We start from the raw sequence: 25,544 nt of genomic DNA on the forward strand, positions 1-25,544 counted from the left end.
TTTTCTTTTAGTCATTTAGCAGACGCCCTTATCCAGAGCGACTTACAGGAGCAATTAGGGTTAAGTGCCTTGCTCAAGGGCACATCGACAGATTTTTCACCTATTATGATATTGTGAAATTATGATGTTGTGATATTGGGATATTATGATATTGTGATATCGTGATATTGTGATATTATGATATTGTGATATTGTGATATTGTGATATTATGATATTATGATATTGTGTATTGTGATATTATGATATTGTGATATTATGATATTATGATATTGTGATATTGTGATATTGTGATATTATGATATTATGATATTATGATATTGTGTATTGTGATATTGTGATATTGTGATATTGTGATATTATGATATTATGATATTATGATATTGTGTATTGTGATATTGTGATATTGTGATATTATGATATTGTGATATTATTATATTATGATATTATGTTATTGTGATATTGTGATATTGTGATATTGTGATATTGTGATATTGTGATATTATGATATTGTGTATTGTGATATTATGATATTGTGATATTATGATATTGTGATATTGTGAAATTGTGATATTATGATATTGTGATATTGTGATATTATGATATTGTGATATTATGATATTGTGATATTGTGATATTATGATATTTCTACATTTAAAAAAAATTTTTAGTCATTTAGCAGACGCCCTTATCCAGAGCGACTTACAGGAGCAATTAGGGTTAAGTGCCTTGCTCAAGGGCACATCGACAGATTTTTCACCTATTATGATATTATGATATTGTGAAATTATGATGTTGTGATATTGTGATATTATGATATTGTGATATTGTGATATTATGATATTGTGATATTGTGATATTGTGATATTATGATATTATGATATTGTGTATTGTGATATTATGATATTGTGATATTATGATATTATGATATTGTGATATTATGATATTGTGATATTATGATATTATGATATTATGATATTATGATATTATGATATTATGATATTGTGTATTGTGATATTGTGATATTATGATATTATGATATTGTGAAATTATGATGTTGTGATATTGGGATATTATGATATTGGGATATTATGATATTGTGATATTGTGATATTGTGATATTGTGATATTATGATATTATGATATTGTGTATTGTGATATTATGATATTATGATATTGTGATATTGTGATATTATGATATTGTGATATTATGATATTATGATATTATGAAATTATGATATTATGATATTGTGATATTATGATATTATGATATTGTGATATTGTGATATTATGATATTGTGATATTGTGATATTGTGATGTTGTGATATTATGATATTGTGATATTATGATATTGTGATATTATGATATTGTGAAATTGTGATATTATGATATTGTGATATTGTGATATTATGATATTGTGATATTATGATATTGTGATATTGTGATATTATGATATTTCTACATTTAAAATTTTTTTTTAGTCATTTAGCAGACGCCCTTATCCAGAGCGACTTACAGGAGCAATTAGGGTTAAGTGCCTTGCTCAAGGGCACATCGACAGATTTTTCACCTATTATGATATTATGATATTGTGAAATTATGATGTTGTGATATTGGGATATTATGATATTGTGATATCGTGATATTGTGATATTATGATATTGTGATATTGTGATATTGTGATATTATGATATTATGATATTGTGTATTGTGATATTATGATATTGTGATATTATGATATTGTGATATTATGATATTGTGATATTATGATATTATGATATTATGATATTGTGATATTGTGATATTGTGATATTGTGATATTATGATATTATGATATTATGATATTGTGATATTGTGATATTGTGATATTATGATATTGTGATATTATGATATTATGATATTATGTTATTGTGATATTGTGATATTATGATATTGTGATATTGTGATATTATGATATTGTGTATTGTGATATTATGATATTGTGATATTGTGATATTGTGGTATTATGATATTGTGATATTGTGATATTGTGATATTATGATATTGTGATATTATGTGTGCCAAACAGGTTCAATTTTTTTTGCTACTGCTCGACTAAAGCAGTCTTGGTCGACCAACAGCCTATCGACCAAACGATCGACCAGAAGACTAAATGGGGTCAGCCATAGTGTACTCAGTGTACATTACTGTAAGGTCGTTGATTTATCCGGGTCGAAGGATCACTTTACGAAGGGGCCACCTCTGACAAGCTCACGTGTAAATCGCATGAAAGCCACTGGCAAAAACTGAGAGTTTTCTTTACAAAATAAATGGTTGAATGGTTCGAGAATTGGAGATAACAAATACAGACAGTTCAGTTCTACTAAATATATTCAGAAATAAATGTATCCTCAAATATTTGTTCAGTCTGTTATGCTGTGTGCACTGAACTGACATACATGATTGTTGCTGACACTCCGATGGTAACACAACTGGTAATATAGACCATGCATAGGCTATAGGCACGGTCCAATACGTTAAAATACTTTTAGCATAATTTTGACCAATATGTTATTAGGCCCATTCCTGGAGGTGTAAATTATATTTTAGATGGTGTCAGCATCATTTTATTTTCATTAATTTTGAAGTAGAGACTTTTTTTTTTTTTAAGTCACCAGAACTGAGCATCTCAGTCCTTCTACGTCCAAATTCCACCAGGGAGGACCCTAAGCAAGGGGAATGGAATTGGTCAAACCCGCATGTACAGAATGATCCTCTTTTTCTAAAAGCATGATGGTCATGACTATCTTACATGAAAGGGGAGGTTAACTTGGCCCCAGAAAATCCATCTGAGATCAACTTAAGTTTCAGTCATGGGATTTGTTTTGGCTTTAACCCCTGGCTCTTTCATGGGATTTGTTTTGGCTTTCACCCCTGGGTCTTTCATGGGATTTGTTTTGGCTTTAACCCCTGGGTCTTTCATGGGATTTGTTTTGGCTTTAACCCCTGGCTCTTTCATGGGATTTGTTTCGGCTTTAACCCCTAGCTCTTTTATGGGATTTGTTTTGGCTTTAACCCCTGGCTCTTTCATGGGATTTGTTTTGGCTTTAACCCCTGGCTCTTTCATGGGATTTGTTTTGGCTTTAACCCCTGGCTCTTTCATGGGATTTGTTTTGGCTTTAACCCCTGGCTCTTTCATGGGATTTGTTTTGGCTTTAACCCCTGGCTCTTTCATTCTTTATTACTGTTTTATTGGTAATATATTCCTAAGCAGAAGACACATTTTCTGCTTCTAACAGAAATGGGCAAAGTTGTTTTACTTCAACTTGAACTAATGTCCTTTCTAATCTCCATTCTCTCCAGGAGGACGACATAGTCCAGCTGTCAGCCAAACACTTCTACATCCAGTATGGATCAGACCGTAGTCTTGACAACGCTAAGACTGTAGTTCAGGACTGCATTAACTCCTCTCTTCTGGAGGCCAAGTCTCAGGACCAATGGCTTCAGATGGTCAGCGCTGCCCATGCTCAGGTGAGTTGACTGATTCATTTGAGTTTATTTAACAATTAAGAAAATACACATGTAGACCGTGAATACAAAACATGAGTTAGATCACTCATTAACAGGGTTGTGGTCATTTCCATTTAAATTTAGTCAATTCCATTTAAATTCAGTCAATTCCATTTAAATTCAGTCAATTCAGCAAGTAAACTAGAAATCCAGTTGAAATGTTCCTCATGAAATGGAATGACCCGAATCCTGCACATTACTTATTAACAGACCTGAAGTCCCTGCTGGTCATAGAGACAGCTGTATTATTAACAGGCCTAAAGTCTCTGCTGGTCATAGAGACAGCTGTATTATTAACAGTCCTGAAGTCTCTGCTGGTCATAGAGACAGCTGTATTATTAACAGGCCTGAAGTCTCTGCTGGTCATAGAGACAGCTGTATTATTAACAGGCCTGAAGTCTCTGCTGGCCATAGAGACAGCTGTATTATTAACAGGCCTGAAGTCTCTGCTGGTCATAGAGACAGCTGTATTATTAACAGGCCTGAAGTCTCTGCTGGTCATAGAGACAGCTGTATTATTAACAGGCCTGAAGTCTCTGCTGGTAATAGAGACAGCTGTATTATTAACAGGCCTGAAGTCTCTGCTGGTCATAGAGACAGCTGTATTATTAACAGGCCTGAAGTCTCTGCTGGTCATAGAGACAGCTGTATTATTAACAGGCCTGAAGTCTCTGCTGGTCATAGAGACAGCTGTATTATTAACAGGCCTGAAGTCTCTGCTGGTCATAGAGACAGCTGTATTATTAACAGGCCTGAAGTCTCTGCTGGTCATAGAGACAGCTGTATTATTAACAGGCCTGAAGTCTCTGCTGGTCATAGAGACAGCTGTATTATTAACAGGCCTGAAGTCACTGCTGGTCATAGAGACAGCTGTATTATTAACAGGCCTGAAGTCCCTGCTGGTCATAGAGACAGCTGTATTATTAACAGGCCTGAAGTCCCTGCTGGTCATAGAGACAGCTGTATTATTAACAGGCCTGAAGTCTCTGCTGGTCATAGAGACAGCTGTATTATTAACAGGCCTGAAGTCTCTGCTGGTCATAGAGACAGCTGTATTATTAACAGGCCTGAAGTCTCTGCTGGTCATAGAGACAGCTGTATTATTAACAGGCCTGAAGTCTCTGTTGGTCATAGAGACAGCTGTATTATTAACAGGCCTGAAGTCACTGCTGGTCATAGAGACAGCTGTATTATTAACAGGCCTGAAGTCTCTGCTGGTCATAGAGACAGCTGTATTATTAACAGGCCTGAGGTCTCTGCTGGTCATAGAGACAGCTGTATTATTAACAGGCCTGAAGTCTCTGCTGGTCATAGAGACAGCTGTATTATTAACAGGCCTGAAGTCTCTGCTGGTCATAGAGACAGCTGTATTATTAACAGGCCTGAAGTCTCTGCTGGTCATAGAGACAGCTGTATTATTAACAGGCCTGAAGTCTCTGCTGGTCATAGAGACAGCTGTATTATTAACAGGCCTGAAGTCTCTGCTGGTCATAGAGACAGCTGTATTATTAACAGGCCTGAAGTCACTGCTGGTCATAGAGACAGCTGTATTATTAACAGGCCTGAGGTCTCTGCTGGTCATAGAGACAGCTGTATTATTAACAGGCCTGAAGTCCCTGCTGGTCATAGAGACAGCTGTATTATTAACAGGCCTGAAGTCTCTGCTGGTCATAGAGACAGCTGTATTATTAACAGACCTGAAGTCTCTGCTGGTCATAGAGACAGCTGTATTATTAACAGGCCTGAAGTCCCTGCTGGTCATAGAGACAGCTGTATTATTAACAGGCCTGAAGTCTCTGCTGGTCATAGAGACAGCTGTATTATTAACAGGCCTGAAGTCTCTGCTGGTCATAGAGACAGCTGTATTATTAACAGACCTGAAGTCTCTGCTGGTCATAAAGACAGCTGTATGGATTAATATGATTGTTTCCTTCTCTACTGTGCGAGACAATGTTCTTTCCAACTGTGTACTGTCTTCTGATGTTCCTCTGCTCTGTCTGCCCTATACCAGGGTCCGTATGTCAACTCCAGGCAGAAAGCAGCAGGTGTGAAGGCTGAGGTGGTGGACTACGCTCGTCAGAAGTGGCCTATGTTCTTCTCCAGGTTCTTCGAGGCCTCCAAGTTCTCAGGTATTAAACACAGTTCTCTCAAATACAATGATCTCAGGTTGCATCCCAATTCTCCATCCTTCTCCAGAAGTGTGCATTCACATACTTCTTATCACAGATTTAACCCTTGGCATGAGGGAGTTTGACATATTTAGGCTATGTCCAAACTGGCAGCCTACACCCTAGGTAGTCACAGATGATCCATTATATTGACCAGATACTCTAGTGGGCGCTCTAACAATAAAAATAAATGTCTTCAAAAAATGGAAGGCAGTTGGGAGGAGGCAAGATCAGGTGGGGCTATTCTAGCCAATGAGAGGGCAGATGCACGTGTGAACAACAGCCAATACTGTTTCCATTAGTTACCGCAGCCACAAAGTCAAAATTGGCTATGTCTAAAAACAAATTGAAAATAAACATTTGCTTTTTGGTCTTAATTTAAGGTTAGGGTTAGGCATAAGGCTAGCAGCATGGTTACGGTTATGTTTAAAATATTTAAAGAATTTTAATTGTAGAGATAGGCAGAGTTTATGACTTAGTGTTTTTTTCTCAAATTTGCCGGAACGTCATGTGTCCTATTTATATCAGTACACTCGTAAACAACCGAATCATTACGAAACGTCTATTCGATTAAATAAGCCACACATACAGTAGCAAATAAGCCATTCCATTTCTTGTTGACCAAATTCGACACTGTCAATGACATCCATACAACAGCTTCTCGCCTGGTGAGTGATACATGTTCCTTGAAAATGTAAAATATCCCTGGACTGTCCATATGTTAATAAATGTGTAACTAAATCAAGTCAATCGGGGGATTGAGTTATTTGTTCCAGAAGGGCATGGGCCGGAATCAATCCCACACCAACATGGGTACGCCTATAGGTATATATGCACACTGAAGGTAGCGTCTCTAACCAGTAGACCACCCCATTCCACCAGTTAACTCAATTCTGACAATTGATTCATGACCTTAGGTTTGCTAGAAAACCTTAAGATGTCCTCTTTTTCGATAATATATACTGTAGATTTACATTTTTAAAAAAATCATGGGCATGCACCATTGCGCTCCATTCCGTTAGGCTACGTCACTATTCTCAACGTCATCATATCTTTACATCTGATATTATAAACCTGTGTCTGCAATGACTTTAGATAGGCTACAGTAAGCTATAGCCTGCTGGACGGCTGCATTTTGGATACACTTGACACTTGTAGGTCATAGCGGAGACCAATATCTATCGTGTGTTATTAAGCTATATAAAATGACGGTTGTTGATGTCTATGGATGCTTTTTCAGATACATGTTTGTACATTTGAACGTTGCAGTAACAGGACCTAAAGGCCTACAGTAGCATCAAGACATTTATTAATATTACGTCTGGTGCTTTAGCGTTTAAGCTTATTAACATGCTTATTAACATGGCTCCACTGACCCCGATAGCTGGCACTGGTCCGAATGGCTCCACTGACCCCGATAGCTGGCACTGGTCCGAATGGCTCCACTGACCCCGATAGCTGGCACTGGTCCGAATGGCTCCACTGACCCCGATAGCTGGCACTGGTCCGAATGGCTCCACTGACCCCGATAGCTGGCACTGGTCCGAATGGCTCCACTGACCCCGATAGCTGGCACTGGTCCGAATGGCTCCACTGACCCCGATAGCTGGCACTGGTCCGAATGGCTCCACTGACCCCGATAGCTGGCACTGGTCCGAATGGCTCCACTGCCTCCCGCATGGAGAGAAAGAGGGGTTTCAGTGAACGTATCTAAATCTCATTTGAATGCCGGTCGCGGCAGGCTCTGTCGTACCCGGTTGCGACCGGGAGACCCATGGGCCGGCGCACAATTGGTCCAGCATCGTCCAGGGTAGGGGAGGGAATGGCCGGCAGGGATGTAGCTCAGTTTGGTAGAGCATGGCGTTTGCAACGGCAGGGTTGTGGGTTCGATTCCCACGGGGGGCCAGTATGAAGAAAATAAAAAATAATGTATTCACTCACTAACTGTAAGTCGCTCTGGATAAGAGCGTCTGCTAAATGACTAAAATGTAAATGTCTAAGGAAATAAAATCACTTCAAAAAGAATGCTCAAATGAAGATCCGACATGTAGGGAATAGGGTGCAATTTGGATCACAGCCGTTAATGTGGTAGAGAGCCAGTAGGAGGAAGGGAAGGCATTAGTGCAGCGATCCCTCCCTGCTGTTGGCCCTCTGGTCAAAAGTAGTGGACTACATAGGGAATAGGGTGTCATTTGTCATTTAATCCTTCAAACCCCCCCCCCCCCCCCCCCCAAAAAAAAAAAAAATGTGTAAAGTGGTTATCCCACTGGCTATAAGGTGAATGCGCCAATTTGTAAGTCGCTCTGGATAAGAGCGTCTGCTAAATGACGTAAATGTAAATGTAAATGTAAATTTGGGATGCAAACATTTTGTTTATCCTGCTGGTTTAACTCATTATGCATATTACCAGGTCCTGCACTGCCTAAAAACAAGTTCATTGTGGCGATCAACTGGACAGGCATCACCTTCCTGGATGAGAAGGAGAGGAGACTGCTGCAGCTCTCCTACCCAGAGGTCACTGGGGTCAACACCATGAGGTACAGCACAATAAACTATAGGTTAAAGGTCACAGTTAAGGTGCACAGTGGTTGGGAGCAGGGTGTGCTTCCCAAATTGCACCCTATTCCCTATGTAGTGCACTACTTTTGACCAGGGCCCGTAGGGTTCTAATCAAAAGTAGTGTGCTATATACGTAGGGAATAGGGTGCCATTTGGAATGCCACCAGGAAGCTAGGTCAAAGGCTGCACAGAGGTTGGACAGTTTTTGTGTTATGGGAACATTTTCCTTAACCTAATGAATGTTCTGGGAACTTTCACAGAACCAATTTTGGTTAGCTGGGGAAATTACTGGTGCATTATGTTACATTACATTACCTGGAAACCTAATGAGAACATTTGGGGAATGTTCTGTGGTGGTTGTTACAGATATTCTGCACAACATTTTTGTGAATGTTAGGAGAACATTCCAAGGATATATAATATTTATTTTTACACATTTGTTATCAAAAACATTCTTTGAATGTTTTGGGGATATTATCATCCTAATGTTAGATAAAACCCTACTAGAACTTAATGGGAATCTTAGCTGATGTTCTGGGAATGTTCCCGGTTCACTGGGTAGTGAATAATACCCTGGATTATATGTTGGATACCTCATTATGAGTTAACTAGTATCTTTCAGTAATATGAGTGATTCTCCTCCTTCTCTCAGGGAGGGCAAGGCGTTTGGCCATTCTGTGAGTCTCCTCACTCTGAAGGGAGACTTCTCTCTGAATGCAGCGATGGCTGGGAACATAGCAGAGCTGGTGCATCTGTTCCTGGGAGGACTGAGGGAACGCTCCCAGTACGCTGTAGGCCTGCAGGAGGTCAACCAAGGTTGGTCAGACACAACACCAACCAAGGATTTAGCAAACATTTATCTTTTAGCAAACTTTAATCAAGTTTTAGATAAGTTGGTTTGACCATATATACGAAAATTGCATCCTATGGGGACAGCAGAAGAACCCTTTTGGAACCTTTTTTTCTAGTTAATTAGGGTCAAACTTGTCACCATTTTTTAAAATATTTAGTATTTTATAATGATCCCCAATTAGCCTACTCTTCCTGGGGTCCAAACAGGAAACAAAACACAACACATAATATACATAACACTACATAATACAATACATTAATACAATGCAAAATACAATACAAAATATATACAAATGTCTGTGTCTCTTCACAGTCCCCATCATGCTGTGTTCTTTAATCTGGTTTTTGAATCTGGTTTTATTGCTAGTTTGAGTTACCTGGGGTGGCAGAGAGTTCCATGTAGTCATGTCTCTATTTAATACTGTGCGTTTCCCAGCCTCTGTTTTGGACCTGAGGACTGTGAAGAGACGTCTGGCTGCATGTCTTGTGTGGTACCATTGAGTGTCCGAACTGTGTCCCAACTGCTTGAACAAGACAGTTCGGTACCTTTAACTCATCAACACCTCGCACAGAGACCAACAGTGATTCAGTCAATCTCTCCTCAACTTTGAGCCAGGAGAGATTGACATGCATACAACTGACATTCACCTCCATGTACATCAAGTGCAATACGTGCTGCTCTGTTTTGGACCACATGACTGGTTGATTTAGATGTCAAGAAAGCAGCGCAACGCCTTATCATGGACAGACCTCTTCCCATTTTAGCAACCATTGAGTCTATATGTTTTGACCATGACAGCTTGCTATCTAGGGTTACACCCAGCAGTTTAGTCTCCTCAACTTGCTCAATCGCCACATTATTCAGTAATAGATCTAGATGAGGTTCAGGGTTTTAGTGACTGATTTGTCCCATAAACTATGCTTTTATTTTTTGAGATATTTAGCACCAGGCTATTGCTAGTTTAAAAAAAAAAACTGACTGGAGCTCTATGTTAAGGGTGTCAGTTACTTATTTTACTGTTGCAGCCGACGTGTATGTGGTCCTCTGTAGCTCAATTGGTAGAGCATGGCGCTTGTAACGCCAGGGTAGTGGGTTCGATCCCCGGGACCACCCATACGTAAAAATGTATGCGCACATGACTGTAAGTCGCTTTCGATAAAAGCGTCTGCTAAATGGCTTATTATTATTATTATACTGTTGAATTGTCAGTGTACATGGACACACAGGCTTTATTCAAGGTCAGATGAAGGTCATTAGTAAAAACAGAAAACAATAATGGTCCAAGCTGGTTATGATCAACGCCATCAAAAGCTGCACTGAAATCTAAGAAAACAGCTCCCACAATCTAGGTGTGATAAAGCCTTGAAAAAACGAATCCCCTCCTTCTCTCCCTCCCTCCCTCTCTCCCTCCCTCCCTCCCTCCCTCCCTCCCTCCCTCCCTCCCTCCCTCCCTCCCTCCCATGCCTATATTTATTAGGGTCAAACTTGTCAACATTTTTGAATCTAGGTGTGATAAAGCCTTGTGTCCAGAGCTCAGGAAAGTAGCCTACCCCCATCCCTAGGTTAAACAGCTGGAGAATAGCCTCTCTCGGCTTAGGACTGCTGTGTTTCAGCATCTCTGTTAGAATGCTGTCTGGCCAACAGGCTTTACCGCTCTTGGACGACCTGTATTTTAATCATCTAGTTTAGACAGTGTAATAGGATTGTCCAGCAGGTTTTGTTGGTCTGTTACTGTTCATTCTAATTATGTCAATTGTTCTATTACTGATGTTTGGGTGGAGTTAGGTTATTGTTCTTGAATTTATAGAGGTTTTCAAAATACTGTTGCCAGATATTCCTATCTTTGATTGGGATGGCTTTCTTTTTAACAGTGGTATCGAATTTCCGCCATGATTTTTATTGATTGCTATTTTGTCAAGCTCATTGGTCATATAGAGGGATTTTTTCCTTCGTAATAACTTATTATATTGGTTTAGGGCCTGTTGGTATATGAGACCTGTCTCCTAGTTTACATCTGTCTGTCTCTCTCTGTCTCTCTCTCTCTTTCTCTCTGTCTGTCTGTCTCTCTCTCTCTCTCTCTGTGTCTCTCTCTCTCTCTGTCTCTCTCTCATATAGACGACCCTACGTTCCTGAGCTTTAAGAAAGGAGAGCTGATAGTCCTCATTAAAGACGATGAGCTGACTGTCGGCCGCGGCTGGATCAAGGGCAAGAACGAACGCACCAGCATGACGGGGGCGGTACCCACCGACGCTATCCTGGTCCTGCCCACTCTCACCAAACCTACCAATGAAGTCATGGTATGAACGCATGTCCTTATGTTTTACTATCTAAGGTCAAATTAGGGCTGACAAAGTGTCGATCCTTTCCTGTAGGAAGTATTCTTCCTCTTTCTGGCACTGAGATAGCTGCTATTCTGAAGAAGGTTTGATTCATCGTGATTTGTGGTTGTTTTACCTACCTTATTTCAATGCACTAATTCTAATCAGTCTGGATAAATGATTAAAATGGCGACATAAAATGTTTCCAGAGTCTTCTGAACCTGTCACCTGACCAGAGGAAGAGCATCATGGCAGCCAATCACAAGGAGACAGGCACCGTGGAGAGAGTGGCCCCCGTGTCCCTCAAAGAGTTCTCCTATGAGTACTTCAGGTAAGAGTTCTCCTACCAGTACTTCAGGTAAGAGTTCTCCTACCAGTACTTCAGGTAACAGTTCTCCTATGAGTACTTCAGGTGAGAGTTCTCCTACGAGTACTTCAGGTAACAGTTCTCCTATGAGTACTTCAGGTGAGAGTTCTCCTATGAGTACTTCAGGTAAGAGTTCTCCTACCAGTACTTCAGGGAACAGTTCTCCTACCAGTACTTCAGGGAATAGAGAAACCTCTGATACGATATTAACAGAAAAAGTGATAATAGTATAGCCAATAATATTTAGATCTATATGGTATAGAACTAACACATGTAAAATATATAATATATATGGGAAAACATTGTGATTTTAACCTAAAAGTTCTGTGCTTCTGTCTGTCCCTCCAGGCAGCCCATCAAGGATGTGAACCGTCAGGTGATCTCTAAGAACGTGGTCCCTGAGTGCCTGTGGGCCAACTCCAGGGAGCCAATCAGACAGCCCCTTCTTAAGAGGCTAGTGGGGAACTCTGATCTCAGCCAACGGGCCTGCCTGGCCTTCACTGATATCCTTTAATAATTGATTTACTGCCTTCTCACTGACAGATTACTTCAAGAGCATCTTTGGAATCACCTCAACATCGCTTTTTAGTCATTTAGCAAGCACTCTTGGCTAGAGTGACATACTCTGGTCTTCACTGATATCCTTACTGAGAAAATAAAATGCTGTCGCTACCTTTCTTTCTATTCAGACCAAGGTGCATGGACAGTGGTGCAGACTGAAGATTAAAATATATATGATATGTGGAAACAAGATGCACTTATTGTAAGTGGCTAAATGTTAAATGTCTTCGTGATCATTTTTTCTAATCAAGGTTCCATGTCCTGGTACGGGATCATAGACTCACCTCTTCTCTTGTGGTTGGATGGCAAATGACATACAGTTTGTTTCAATACAGTTTTCAGAGATGTGTTGCTAACTGTCCTTGACCTGTGTGTACCTATCCTGAAGTACATGGGGGACTACCCCACCAAGCAGATACAGAGTCCTGTGGAGCTGACAGACCAGATCTTTGGCCCAGCCACCAAGGACGAGGCCCTGAGAGACGAAATCTACTGTCAGATCATGAAACAAATGACCAGCAACAACAACAGGTAGTGCTTTTAGGGCCTGTTTCCCAGACGCAGATATAGATTTAGCAAAGAGACAAAATATTAAATGTTCAATCGAGATTCTTAATGTCAGTCCAGGAGTAGACTTAATCTGTGTAAATCATGAGGGGCTTTTTAACTTTAATCTAAATACAAGGTAGAATGAACCCTTTTGGAAAGATGTTTAAAACAGAGCAGCAGAGGACAGGACAACAGAGGACAGGACAACAGAGGACAGGACACCAGTGGACAGGACAACAGAGGACAGGACAACAGAGGACAGGACACCAGTGGACAGGACAACAGAGGACAGGACACCAGAGGACAGGACACCAGAGGACAGGACACCAGAGGACAGGACACCAGAGGACAGGACACCAGAGGACAGGACACCAGAGGACAGGACACCAGAGGACAGGACAATAGAGGACAGGACAGCAGAGGACAGGACAATAGAGGACAGGACACTAGAGGAAAGGACAACAGAGGACAGGACAACAGAGGACAGGACAACAGAGGACAGGACGCCAGAGGACAGGACGCCAGAGGACAGGACAACAGAGGACAGGACACCCGAGGACAGGACACCCGAGGACAGGACACCAGAGGACAGGACACCAGAGGACAGGACACCAGAGGACAGGACAATAGAGGACAGGACACCAGAGGACAGGACACCAGAGGAAAGGACACTCCTATACATAGATGGGAGGTTACACAAGAAGAATACTATTTTCCTAATGTGGTATTGCTGATTTTGTAACAATGTTGTAACATCCCCAACCCGGATTCAGTTTGGAGCAGGACTGGCAGCTACTGTGGCTGTGCTGTGGTCTCTGATGATGATGGTGATGATGATGATGGTGATGATGATTGTTGTTGTAACAGGTTCAGTTTGGAGCAGGACTGGCAGCTACTGTGGCTGTGCTGTGGTCTCTGATGATGGTGATGATGATGATGATGGTGATGATGATGATGATGATGATGATGATGATGATGATGATGATGATTGTTGTTGTAACAGGTTCAGTTTGGAGCAGGACTGGCAGCTACTGTGGCTGTGCTGTGGTCTCTGATGATGATGATGATGATGATGGTGATGATGATGATGATGATGATGATGGTGATGATGGTGATGATGATGATGATGGTGATGTTGTTGTTGTTGTAACAGGTTCAGTTTGGAGCAGGGCTGGCAGTTGCTGTGGCTGTGCTGTGGTCTCTTCCCTCCAAGCCAGTCGCTGCTCAAACACACCCAGCGCTTCCTGGAGTCCCGACGGCGTGAAGCCCTGGCCCCTGACTGTCTACAGCGCCTACAGGGATCACTGAGGTACAGTGGCTTGCCAAAGTATTCAACCCCCTTGGCATTTTCCCTATTTTGTTGCCTTACAACCTGGAATTAAAATTGATTTTTGGGGGGGTTTGTATCATTTGATTTACACAACATGCCTACCACTTTGAAGATGCAAAAAAAACAGAAAACTTGAGCATGCATAACTATTCACCCCCCCCCCCCACAAAGTCTATATTTTGTAGAGCCACCTTTTGCATCAATTACAGCTGCAAGTCTCTTGGGGTATGTCTCTATAAGCTTGGCACATCTAGCCACTGGGATTTTTGCCCATTCTTCAAGGCAAAACTGCTCCAGCTCCTTCAAGTTGGATGGGTTCCGCTGGTGTACAGCAATCTTTAAGTCATACCACAGATTCTCAATTGGATTGAGGTCTGGGCTTTGACTAGGCCATTCCAAGACATTTAAATGTTTCAATCAATCAATCAATTTTATTTTATATAGCCCTTCGTACATCAGCTAATATCTCGAAGTGCTGTACAGAAACCCAGCCTAAAACCCCAAACAGCTAGTAATGCAGGTGTAGAAGCACGGTGGCTAGGAAAAACTCCCTAGAAAGGCCAAAACCTAGGAAGAAACCTAGAGAGGAACCAGGCTATGAGGGGTGGCCAGTCCTCTTCTGGCTGTGCCGGGTGGAGGTTATAACAGAACCATGCCAAGATGTTCAAAAATGTTCATAAGTGACAAGCATGGTCAAATAATAATCAGGAATAAATCTCAGTTGGCTTTTCATAGCCGATCATTAAGAGTTGAAAACAGCAGGTCTGGGACAGGTAGGGGTTCCATAACCGCAGGCAGAACAGTTGAAACTGGAATAGCAGCAAGGCCAGGCGGACTGGGGACAGCAAGGAGTCACCACGGCCGGTAGTCCCGACGTATGGTCCTAGGGCTCAGGTCTCTCAGTTGGCTTTTCATAGCCGATCATTAAGAGTTGAAAACAGCAGGTCTGGGACAGGTAGGGGTTTCGTAACCGCAGGCAGAACAGTTGAAACTGGAATAGCAGCAAGGCCAGGCGGACTGGGGACAGCAAGGTGTCAGCATGCCCGGTAGTCCTGACGTATGGTCCTAGGGCTCAGGTTCTCAGAGAGAAAGAGAGAACGAGAGAATTAGAGAGAGCATACTTAAATTCACACAGGACACTGGATAAGACAGGAGAAGTACTCCAGGTATAACCAACTAACCCCAGCCCCCCGACACATAAACTACTGCAGCATAAATACTGGAGGCTGAGACAGGAGCGGTCCGGAGACACTGTGGCCCCATCCGAAGAAACCCCCGGACAGGGCCAAACAGGAAGGATATAACCCCACCCACTCTGCCAAAGCACAGCCCCCGCACCACTAGAGGGATATCCTCAACCACCAACTTACAATCCTGAGACAAGGCCGAGTATAGCCCACAGAGGTCTCCACCACAGCACAAACCAAGGGGGGGCGCCAACCCAGACAGGAAGATCACGTCAGTAACTCAACCCACTCAAGTGACGCACCCCTCCTAGGGACGGCATGAAAGAGCACCAGCAAGCCAGTGACTCAGCCCCTGTAACAGGGTTAGAGGCAGAGAACCCCAGTGGAGAGAGGGGAACCGGCCTGGCAGAGACAGCAAGGGCTGTTCGTTGCTCCAGAGCCTTTCCGTTCACCTTCACACTCCTGGGCCAGACTACACTCAATCATATGACCTACTGAAGAGATAAGTCTTCAGTAAAGACTTAAAGGTTGAGACCGAGTCTGCGTCTCTCACATGGGTAGGCAGACTGTTCCATAAAAATGGAGATCTATAGGAGAAAGCCCTGCCTCCCGCTGTTTGCTTAGAAATTCTAGGGACAATTAGGAGGCCTGCGTCTTGTGACCGTAGCGTACGTATTGGTATGTACGGCAGGACCAACTCGGAAAGATAGGTAGGAGCAAGCCCATGTAACGCTTTATAGGTTAACAGTAAAACCTTGAAATCAGCCCTTGCCTTAACAGGAAGCCAGTGTAGGGAAGCTAGCACTGGAGTAATATGATCAAATTTCTTGGTTCTAGTCAGGATTCTAGCAGCCGTATTTAGCACTAACTGAAGTTTATTTAGTGCTTTATCCGGGTAGCCGGAAAGTAGAGCATTGCAGTAGTCTAACCTAGAAGTAACAAATGCATGGATTAATTTTTCTGCATCATTTTTGGAGAAGAAAATTTCTGATTTTTGCAATGTTACGTAGATGGAAAAAAGCTGTCCTTGAAACAGTCTTGATATGTTCGTCAAAAGAGAGATCAGGGTCAAGAGTAACGCCGAGGTCCTTCACAGTTTTATTTGAGACGACTTTACAACCATCAAAATGAATTGTCAGATTTAACAGAAGATCTCTTTGTTTCTTGGGACCTAGAACAAGCATCTCTGTTTTGTCCGAGTTTAAAAGTAGAAAGTTTTCAGCCATCCACTTCCTTATGTCTGAAACACAGGCTTCTAGCGAGGGCAATTTTGGGGCTTCACCATGTTTCATTGAAATGTACAGCTGTGTGTCATCCGCATAGCAGTGAAAGTTAACATTATGTTTTCGAATAACATCCCCAAGAGGTAAAATATATAGTGAAAACAATAGTGGTCCTAAAACGGAACCTTGAGGAACACCGAAATGTACAGTTGATTTGTCGGAGGACAGACCATTCACAGAGACAAACTGATATCTTTCCGACAGGTAAGATCTAAACCAGGCCAGAACTTGTCCGTGTAGACCAATTTGGGTTTCCAGTCTCTCCAAAAGAATGTGGTGATCGATGGTGTCAAAGGCAGCACTAAGGTCTAGTAGCACGAGGACAGATGCAGAGCCTCGGTCTGACGCCATTAAAAGGTCATTTACCACCTTCACAAGTGCAGTCTCAGTGCTATGATGGGGTCTAAAACCAGACTGAAGCATTTCGTATACATTGTTTGTCTTCAGAAAGGCAGTGAGTTGCTGCGCAACAGCTTTTTCTAAAATTTTTGAGAGGAATGGAGGATTCGATATAGGCCGATAGTTTTTTATATTTTCCGGGTCAAGGTTTGGCTTTTTCAAGAGAGGCTTTATCACTGCCACTTTTAGTGAGTTTGGTACACATCCGGTGGATAGAGAGCTGTTTATTATGTTCAACATAGGAGGGCCAAGCACAGGAAGCAGCTCCTTCAGCAGTTTAGTAGGAATAGGATCCAGTATGCAGCTTGAAGGTTTAGAGGCCATGATTATTTTCATCATTGTGTCAAGAGATATAGTACTAAAACACTTAAGTGTCTCTCCCGATCCCAGGCCCTCGCAGAGCTGTGCAGATCCAGGACAGCTAAGCCCTGGAGGAATACGCAGATTCAAAGAGGAGTCCGTAATTTGCTTTCTAATGGTCATGATCTTTTCCTCAAAGAAGTTCATGAATTTATTACTGCTGAAGTGAAAGCCATCCTCTCTTGGGGAATGCTGCTTTTTTTTTTCCCCTTAAACCGCTCGAGTGTTGCTTTAGCAGTATGCTTAGGGTCATTGTCCTGCTGGAAGGTGAACCTCCGTCCCAGTCTCAAATCTCTGGAAGACTGAAACAAGTTTCCCTCAAGCATTTCCCTGTATTTAGTGCCATCCATCATTCCTTCAATTCTGACCAGTTTCCCAGTCCCTGCCGATGAAAAACATCCCCACAGCATGATGCTGCCACCACCATGCTTCACTGTGGGGATGGTGTTCTCGGGGTGATGAGCGGTGTTGGGTTTGCGCCAGACATAGCGTTTTCCTTGATGGCCAAAAAGCTCAATTTTAGTCTCATCTGACCAGAGTACCTTCTGCCATATGTTTGGGGTCTCCCACATGGCTTTTGGCGAACACCAAACGTGTTTGCTTATTTTTTTCTTTAAGCAATGGCTTTTTTCTGGCCACTCTTCCATAAAGCCCAGCTCTGTGGAGTGTACGGCTTAAAGTGTTCCTATGGACATATACTCCAATCTCCGCTGTGGAGCTTTGCAGCTCCTTTAGGGTTATCTTTGGTCTCTTTGTTGCCTCTCTGATTAATGCCCTCCTTGACTGGTCCGTGAGTTTTGGTGGGCGGCCCTCTCTTGGCAGGTTTGTTGTGGTGCCATACTCTTTCCATTTGTTAAAATAATGGATTTAATGGAGCTCCGTGGGATGTTCAAAGTTTCAGATATTTTTTTATAACCCAACCCTGATCTGTACTTCTCCACAACTTTGTCCCTGACCTGTTTGGAGAGCTCCTTGGTCTTCATGGTGCCGCTTGCTTGGTGGTGCCCCTTGCTTAGTGGTGTTGCAGACTCTGGGGCCTTTCAGAACAGGTGTATATATACTGAGATCATGTGACAGATCATGTCACACTTAGATTGCACACAGGTGGACTTTAATTAACTAATTATGTGACTTCTGAAGGTAATTGGTTGCACCAGATCTTATTTAGGGGCTTCATTGCAAAGGGGGTGAATAAATATGCACCACTTTTCCGATATTGATTTTTTTGAATGTTTTGAAACTGGTGATGAATTAATTTCACGTCACCAATTTGGACTATTTTGTGTATGTCCATTACATGAAATCCAAATAGAAATCCATTTCAATTACAGGTTGTAATGCAACAAAAATAGGAAAAACACCAAGGGGGATGAATACTTTTGCAAGGCACTGTACATGAGCACATCAAATACTGAATATCTTCACTTACTGTACATATTATGGTGGCCCATTAGACCCCATCTCATAGCCCCATTAGAGGGGACCCATTAGACCCCATCTCCTTAGATGTGGAAAGGTCAGGGGTCAGAGGTTAGGGTTTTAAGTTATATGTTGTGGGTTAAGGGTTAGGATTAGGGTGGTTGTACTGATTGTACTTTGTGTTGTCTATTAGGATGGAGCACAGGAAGGTGCCTCCTCACCAGGTGGAGATTTGGGTTATAGGTTAGAGGTTAGGGTTAGAGGTTAGGGGTTAGGGTTGTACATTAGGGTTAGAGGTTAGAGATTAAAGGTTAAAGGTCAGAGGTTAGGGTTAGAGGTTAGGGTTATAGGTTAGGGTCAGAGGTTAGGGTTAGACGTTAGACGTTAGGGTTAGAGTCAGAGGTTAAGGTTAGAGGTTAGGACCAGAGGTTAGGGTTAGAGGTTAAGGTCAGGGGTTAAAGGTAAGGGGTTATAGGTTAGGGTTAAAGGTTAGGGTTAGAGATTAGTGTTAGAGGTTAGAGGTTAGAGGTCAGGGTTAGAGGTTAGAGGTTAGGGTTAGGGTGGTTGGACTGATTGTACTGTGTGTCTATCAGGATGGAGCCCAGGAAGTTGCCTCCTCATCAGGTGGAGGTAGATGCCATCCAGCAGAACTCCACCCAGATCTTCCACAAGGTCCACTTCCCCAACAACATGGAGGAGGTGAAGAGCCCCGCGCCATGACGGTTACTCTGACAAGTGCTAAGCTAAACTTCTAATCATCTGTACAAACAATATGTACAGTCCCTTTCATAACCACTGGTCCTTTGAGCCGGATAGGAACCATTGTCCAGGCATATGTTGTTCCTTTTGTTGCACATGTATAGAACCTGTACTGAACTCTACTATATGTCCCCTGGGTATCCTTCCACATCCCTACTCCCTGGGTATCCTTCCACATCCCTACTCCCTGGGTATCCTTCCACTAATATCCCTACTCCCTGGGTATCCTTCCACTAATATCCCTACTCCCTGGGTATCCTTCCACATCCCTACTCCCTGGGTATCCTTCCACTAATATCCCTACTCCCTGGGTATCCTTCCACATCCCTACTCCCTGGGTATCCTTCCACATCCCTACTCCCTGGGTATCCTTCCACTAATATCCCTACTCCCTGGGTATCCTTCCACATCCCTATTACCTGGGTATCCTTCCACATCCCTACTCCCTGGGTATCCTTCCACATCCCTACTCCCTGGGTATCCTTCCACATCCCTACTCCCTGGGTATCCTTCCACATCCCTACTCCCTGGGTATCCTTCTCTCCTCCTCCTCCCTCTGTAGGTCTTCGAGGTCAACACCAGCACTAGGATCAGGGACCTCTGTCAGACCATCTCCACCAAGCTCCAGCTGGTCTCATCTGACGGCTTCAGCATCTTCGTCAAAACACCCGACAAGGTTCGTCATCAATACAACAACATCATCAATAAATGTCTTTATAACAGACTGCTGACCTCAGTGATTCAGAGTAGCCTGGTTCCCCTGGAGTCATATGGTGTTTGGCAAGACGGCACAAACAGATCTGGGACCAGGCTAGGTTCCTGAATATCAGAGGACCTTTTCATACCCAAAAAGTAGAAAGTAAAACAAGTATTTGTCTCTAGTTTGTGAGACGTCCTTTTGTCCCTATGTTGTCCAGGTTCTCAGTCTGAATGATTCAGACTACTTCTTTGACAGCCTGAGACAGATCACTGATTGGTCCAAGAAAGCCAAGAGTGTCAAAGAGGGTAAGATAAGATCAGATCATGCCTTTAGGAACGCCGTTGATATGCCCACGGCCCAGTGTTGAACCCTTAACAATGGTGTGGGTGTGTGTGTGTGTGTGTGTGTGTGTGTGCGTGTATGTGTATGTGTATGTGTGTGTGTGTGTGTGTGTGTGTGTGTGTGTGTGTGTGTGTGTGTGTGTGTGTGCGTGTGCGTGTGTGCGTGTGTGTGTAGGAGGAGGGCCCTTGAACATGACCTACCTAGTGTTCTTCATGAGGAAGCTGTGGTTTAACGTCAGTCCTGGCAGAGACCTGGAGGCTGACCTCATCTTCCACTACCCCCAGGTGTGTTACAATGGCTGAGTTCCAAACAGCACCCTATTCTCTGGGTAGTGCAGTACTTCTGACCAGGGCCCGATTATTACATTTTTGGGGGGGGGGGGGGGGGGGGGGGGGATGTGTATATATTTATTTTACGTGACAAATCATATTTCTTATGAATATTGCTGAGAATCGAACATAAAAAAAAAAAAAAAAAAAGGTATTCAGGGCACATGCCCATTGATTTTGTTATAATGTTTGAGCAGGGGAACACAGCATTAGCCATGGCAAAATGCATAGAATTGCAGGAAGTTATCTTTAAAACTCCAAAATTGTCTCTCAGCTCCATGCCAAACTGTGTAGAATTGCTGAAAATTAGCGTTTACAACGGCAATATTTTCTCTCCGTTTCCAAGATAGCCTATTAGCTAGAAAGGTATGTTAGAGTCGACACTTCCTCTTCCAATGAACTGTGGGGAGGTCAAAATAATGAAACCTTCTAACAAAACGATTCATTTTAAAATGGATGACTTCTCCTTGCCATTATCATTGGCCAAGAAGAACGTGTTCAAACATTCATTCGTTCCTTGTGCTGTTGGACTACTAAATGCAAAATAAATTGTATCTGTATATGTACTTATCTATCCAGTGCAGTTGGGACAGCGGTCAGTTGTGAGTGAATGTATCAATGTCCTCTATGTTTTTAGTGGATGCAACATGATGGACTGACTGGTTTAGATGTGATGTGAGAATGCATGTGTATGTGATCCTTTTAATGGAAGATGATGCCAAAGAAAAATGTCCATCCTGGATGGACAATAAAGTTTTCTTCTATTTCATTCTATTTCACCTGATGATAAGACAAGATATTACTTATTTTTTTTGATAACATATGATGGGGGTCTCTGGGTCGCCGGTTTGTCTGGGAGGGGGTCCCTGGGCAAGAAAAGGTTGAAGATCCCTTGTATAGGAAATAGGGTGCAGTTTGGGGCCATCATGGTTTATCTTCCACAGCCTTCAGGTGTGTTGGGGGCCATCATGGTTTATCTTCCACAGCCCTCAGGTGTGTTGGGGGCCATCATGGTTTATCTTCCACTGCCCTCAGGTGTGTTGGGGGCCATCGTGGTTTATCTTCCACTGCCCTCAGGTGTGTTGGGGGCCATCATGGTTTATCTTCCACTGCCCTCAGGTGTGTTGGGGGCCATCATGGTTTATCTTCCACTGCCCTCAGGTGTGTTGGGGGCCATCATGGTTTATCTTCCACAGCCCTCAGGTGTGTTGGGGGCCATCATGGTTTATCTTCCACTGCCCTCAGGTGTGTTGGGGGCCATCATGGTTTATCTTCCACTGCCCTCAGGTGTGTTGGGGGCCATCATGGTTTATCTTCTACAGCCCTCAGGTGTGTTGGGGGCCATCATGGTTTATCTTCCACTGCCCTCAGGTGTGTTGGGGGCCATCATGGTTTATCTTCCACTGCCCTCAGGTGTGTTGGGGGCCATCATGGTTTATCTTCCACAGCCCTCAGGTGTGTTGGGGGCCATCATGGTTTATCTTCCACTGCCCTCAGGTGTGTTGGGGGCCATCATGGTTTATCTTCCACTGCCCTCAGGTGTGTTGGGGGCCATCATGGTTTATCTTCCACAGCCCTCAGGTGTGTTGGGGGCCATCATGGTTTATCTTCCACTGCCCTCAGGTGTGTTGGGGGCCATCATGGTTTATCTTCCACTGCCCTCAGGTGTGTTGGGGGCCATCATGGTTTATCTTCCACAGCCCTCAGGTGTGTTGGGGGCCTTTCTCAAGGGCATTAGGTGGCACCTGAGATATTGATATCAGTAACCCTCCGGTTGCCGGCTAACTCCTGCAAGATTTTTCCAAATCAGCGCTTGGATTCGACCGGTTACTGGCCTCCCTCTCTAACCACAAAATAGTATGTTGTACCTATGATGAAACTGCCCATCTTTACAGTCAGGGTTGGGGTCAAGGGTTGGGGTCAATTCCATTTAAAAACCAGTAAATTCAGGAAGTGCACTGACATTCCGCTTCCAATTCCAATTCTACCTAAATGCTTTTAAATGAGGAAAAATCGGAAATGGAATTTGGTTTACTTTCTGAATTGACCCTAACACTGCTTACAGTGCATTATACTAACAGACAGACGTCCTGATTAGCCTTTCCCTCAATGCATTATACTAACAGACAGACGTCCTGATTAGCCTTTCCCTCTCCCCACTAGGAGCTTCCTAAGTACCTGAGGGGGTACCACCGCTGCACGAAGGAGGACATGGTGAATGTAGGGGCTCTGCTCTTCAGGGTGAAGTCCAACAACGACAAGTCCCAGTTCGTTATGATCCCCAAGATGCTGAAAGACCTGGTGCCCGGCGACATGCTGAAGGCCATGTCCGCTACGGAGTGGCAGAAGGTAAGATCAATCAATCAATCAATCATTTATTTATAAAGCCATTTTTACAGTTGTCATACATCGAAGTAAGAGAGTCTCTCTGTGTCACTGTAGTCATTCCTCCAAAAGTGTGCACTTGTTCACTTCCCTGAACCGGTATATGAGATATGGTTTACTGGGAGGAGTGCATGAGTGCACATAGCTGGAAGGGACTGGGTGATGACGTCATGTGGCCTGTATACAAAGACAGTCAGTAGACAGTCACAGCCCCTTTGTCTGTGACTGCAGCTCCACGTTACCCTCTACATGATCCCTGAACTCAAATGACCCTTAACTCAGTTCATTAAATCGGTGAGGTCAGAGGGATCAACTATGTAAAATGTCTTAGAAATGTTTTTTTTTTTTTTTTTTTTTTTTTTTTTTTAAACCATTTTAATCTCTTTGATACCAGAACATCGTTGCGGCCTACAACAAGCAGGCTGGCATGACTGCTGAAGAAGCCATGCTAGCGTTTCTCAAGGTGGTCTGTCGCTGGCCCACCTTCGGCTGCGCTTTCTTTGAAGTGAAGGTATGGAACAGACATTGATTTTAATTTGTTTTATCACAAATTAAATTCCCCTCAGGAGAAATGGGTCTTTCCAGCCGGTGTACCGCAGTAGGTTCGAAGGACACAAAAGTAGTGCACTAGATAGGGAATAGTGTGCCATTTGTGAGGATGGAGCATGCACTACTCTGTCTTCCATCCTCATTAGAGATGTTGTGTTTTTTCCTCCAGCAAACATCAGAACCTAACTTCCCAGATATCGTCAGAATTGCCATCAGCAAACAGGGGGTCACAATCATCCACCCCAAAACCAAGGTAACACACACACGCACACGCACGCACGCACGCACGCACGCACGCACGCACGCACACACACGCACGCACGCACGCACGCACACACACACACACGCACGCACGCACGCACGCACGCACACACACACACACACACACACACACACACACACACACACACATACACACACACACATACACATACACACACACACACATACACACATACACATACACACACACACACACACACACACACGCACACACACACACGCACGCACACACACACACACATACACAAACACACACACACAATCCCAACATTCATTCATTCATTCATTCAACATTCATTCATTCACCATCAAAGACTCCTTTTTTTTCCTCTTGAGAAATGGTTCCTCTTAAATTCTGTTAATTACTCTATTTAGGGGACTTTCGTTATAATTTAATTGTTTTATCAAGGCATATCAAGGTAATTTGCTTATTAATCAACTTCTGTTAGGCCAAATGGCTTCACGGCAGTTCTGTCTGACAGCCCCCCGCTTCCCCTCTTCAATTCAGTTAGCGTCCATTGATTCTGGTTGCATCAGGTTACATTTCCACAGCCATTGGAGGCTCGAGAGTCCCGCCCTTAACGCTCATTCGCTGATCGGACTGTCCATCAATTTGTGTCGGAACGGTACATCTCAGACACACAGCTGTAGCGGAATGAATGTGTTCTATGACAAACACGATCGAAATAAGATTTATATCATTTTTACAATTATTTTTTAACTTGAACACAATTTGAAGATGTGAAACAAAATCACTTTGTGTTCGTCACAAAGGGACAAACTTGATATTAGATGAAAGCTGAGATCGTGAAGAATTAGTAGATTCGCTAGCTAACTCTGTGGTACGTTCACAGGGGGATAGACAACAACGAATGAGAGCAGTCCACCAGGAAATGAGTCGGATCTTCCCTGACCACTAATTATATATAAAAAAAGTATTACAATAATAATAATAATAATATGCCATTTAGCAGACGCTTTTATCCAAAGCGACTTACAGTCATGCGTGCATACATTTTTTTTTTGGTGTATGGGTGGTCCCGGGGATCGAACCCACTACCTTGGCGTTACAAGCGCCGTGCTCTACCAGCTGAGCTACAGAGGACCACAGATAAGGCATCTGAAATCTTATAGCATGTCAAGTTGTAAAGTTGATTGTGAGTATATGTAGATTATTTTTAAAAAAACTATAGTATACACATTCTGAAAATGAAATCTAGGATGTACTATCTTTCATGCTATTTACTATAGCAGTGCATTCTAGTGCACAAAGTGCCTACAAATCATAGATAAATAA

General features: G+C 42.9%; 1 protein-coding gene across 1 annotated transcript in view; it reads left to right on the top strand.

Moving 5' to 3' along the window:
* The window catches only part of LOC311131106 (unconventional myosin-VIIa-like), a gene marked incomplete at its 3' end in the record, with an annotated part of 64,148 nt that overhangs the window by 35,332 nt on the left and 3,272 nt on the right, over positions 1–25,544 (top strand). The window contains exons 28-43 of the mRNA XM_084163919.1: positions 3,342–3,509; positions 5,560–5,677; positions 8,127–8,253; positions 8,928–9,091; positions 11,244–11,425; positions 11,656–11,777; positions 12,162–12,316; positions 12,752–12,905; positions 14,077–14,232; positions 19,495–19,600; positions 20,223–20,336; positions 20,578–20,665; positions 20,877–20,986; positions 23,195–23,380; positions 23,811–23,927; positions 24,135–24,218. Coding sequence (XP_084020045.1) covers positions 3,342–3,509; positions 5,560–5,677; positions 8,127–8,253; positions 8,928–9,091; positions 11,244–11,425; positions 11,656–11,777; positions 12,162–12,316; positions 12,752–12,905; positions 14,077–14,232; positions 19,495–19,600; positions 20,223–20,336; positions 20,578–20,665; positions 20,877–20,986; positions 23,195–23,380; positions 23,811–23,927; positions 24,135–24,218 — 2,151 coding nt within the window. The remainder of the gene's footprint in view (positions 1–3,341; positions 3,510–5,559; positions 5,678–8,126; positions 8,254–8,927; positions 9,092–11,243; positions 11,426–11,655; positions 11,778–12,161; positions 12,317–12,751; positions 12,906–14,076; positions 14,233–19,494; positions 19,601–20,222; positions 20,337–20,577; positions 20,666–20,876; positions 20,987–23,194; positions 23,381–23,810; positions 23,928–24,134; positions 24,219–25,544) is intronic.

This window comes from Coregonus lavaretus (assembly GCF_964263955.1).
Source record: "Coregonus lavaretus genome assembly, chromosome: 6".
Lineage (NCBI taxonomy): Eukaryota > Metazoa > Chordata > Actinopteri > Salmoniformes > Salmonidae > Coregonus > Coregonus lavaretus.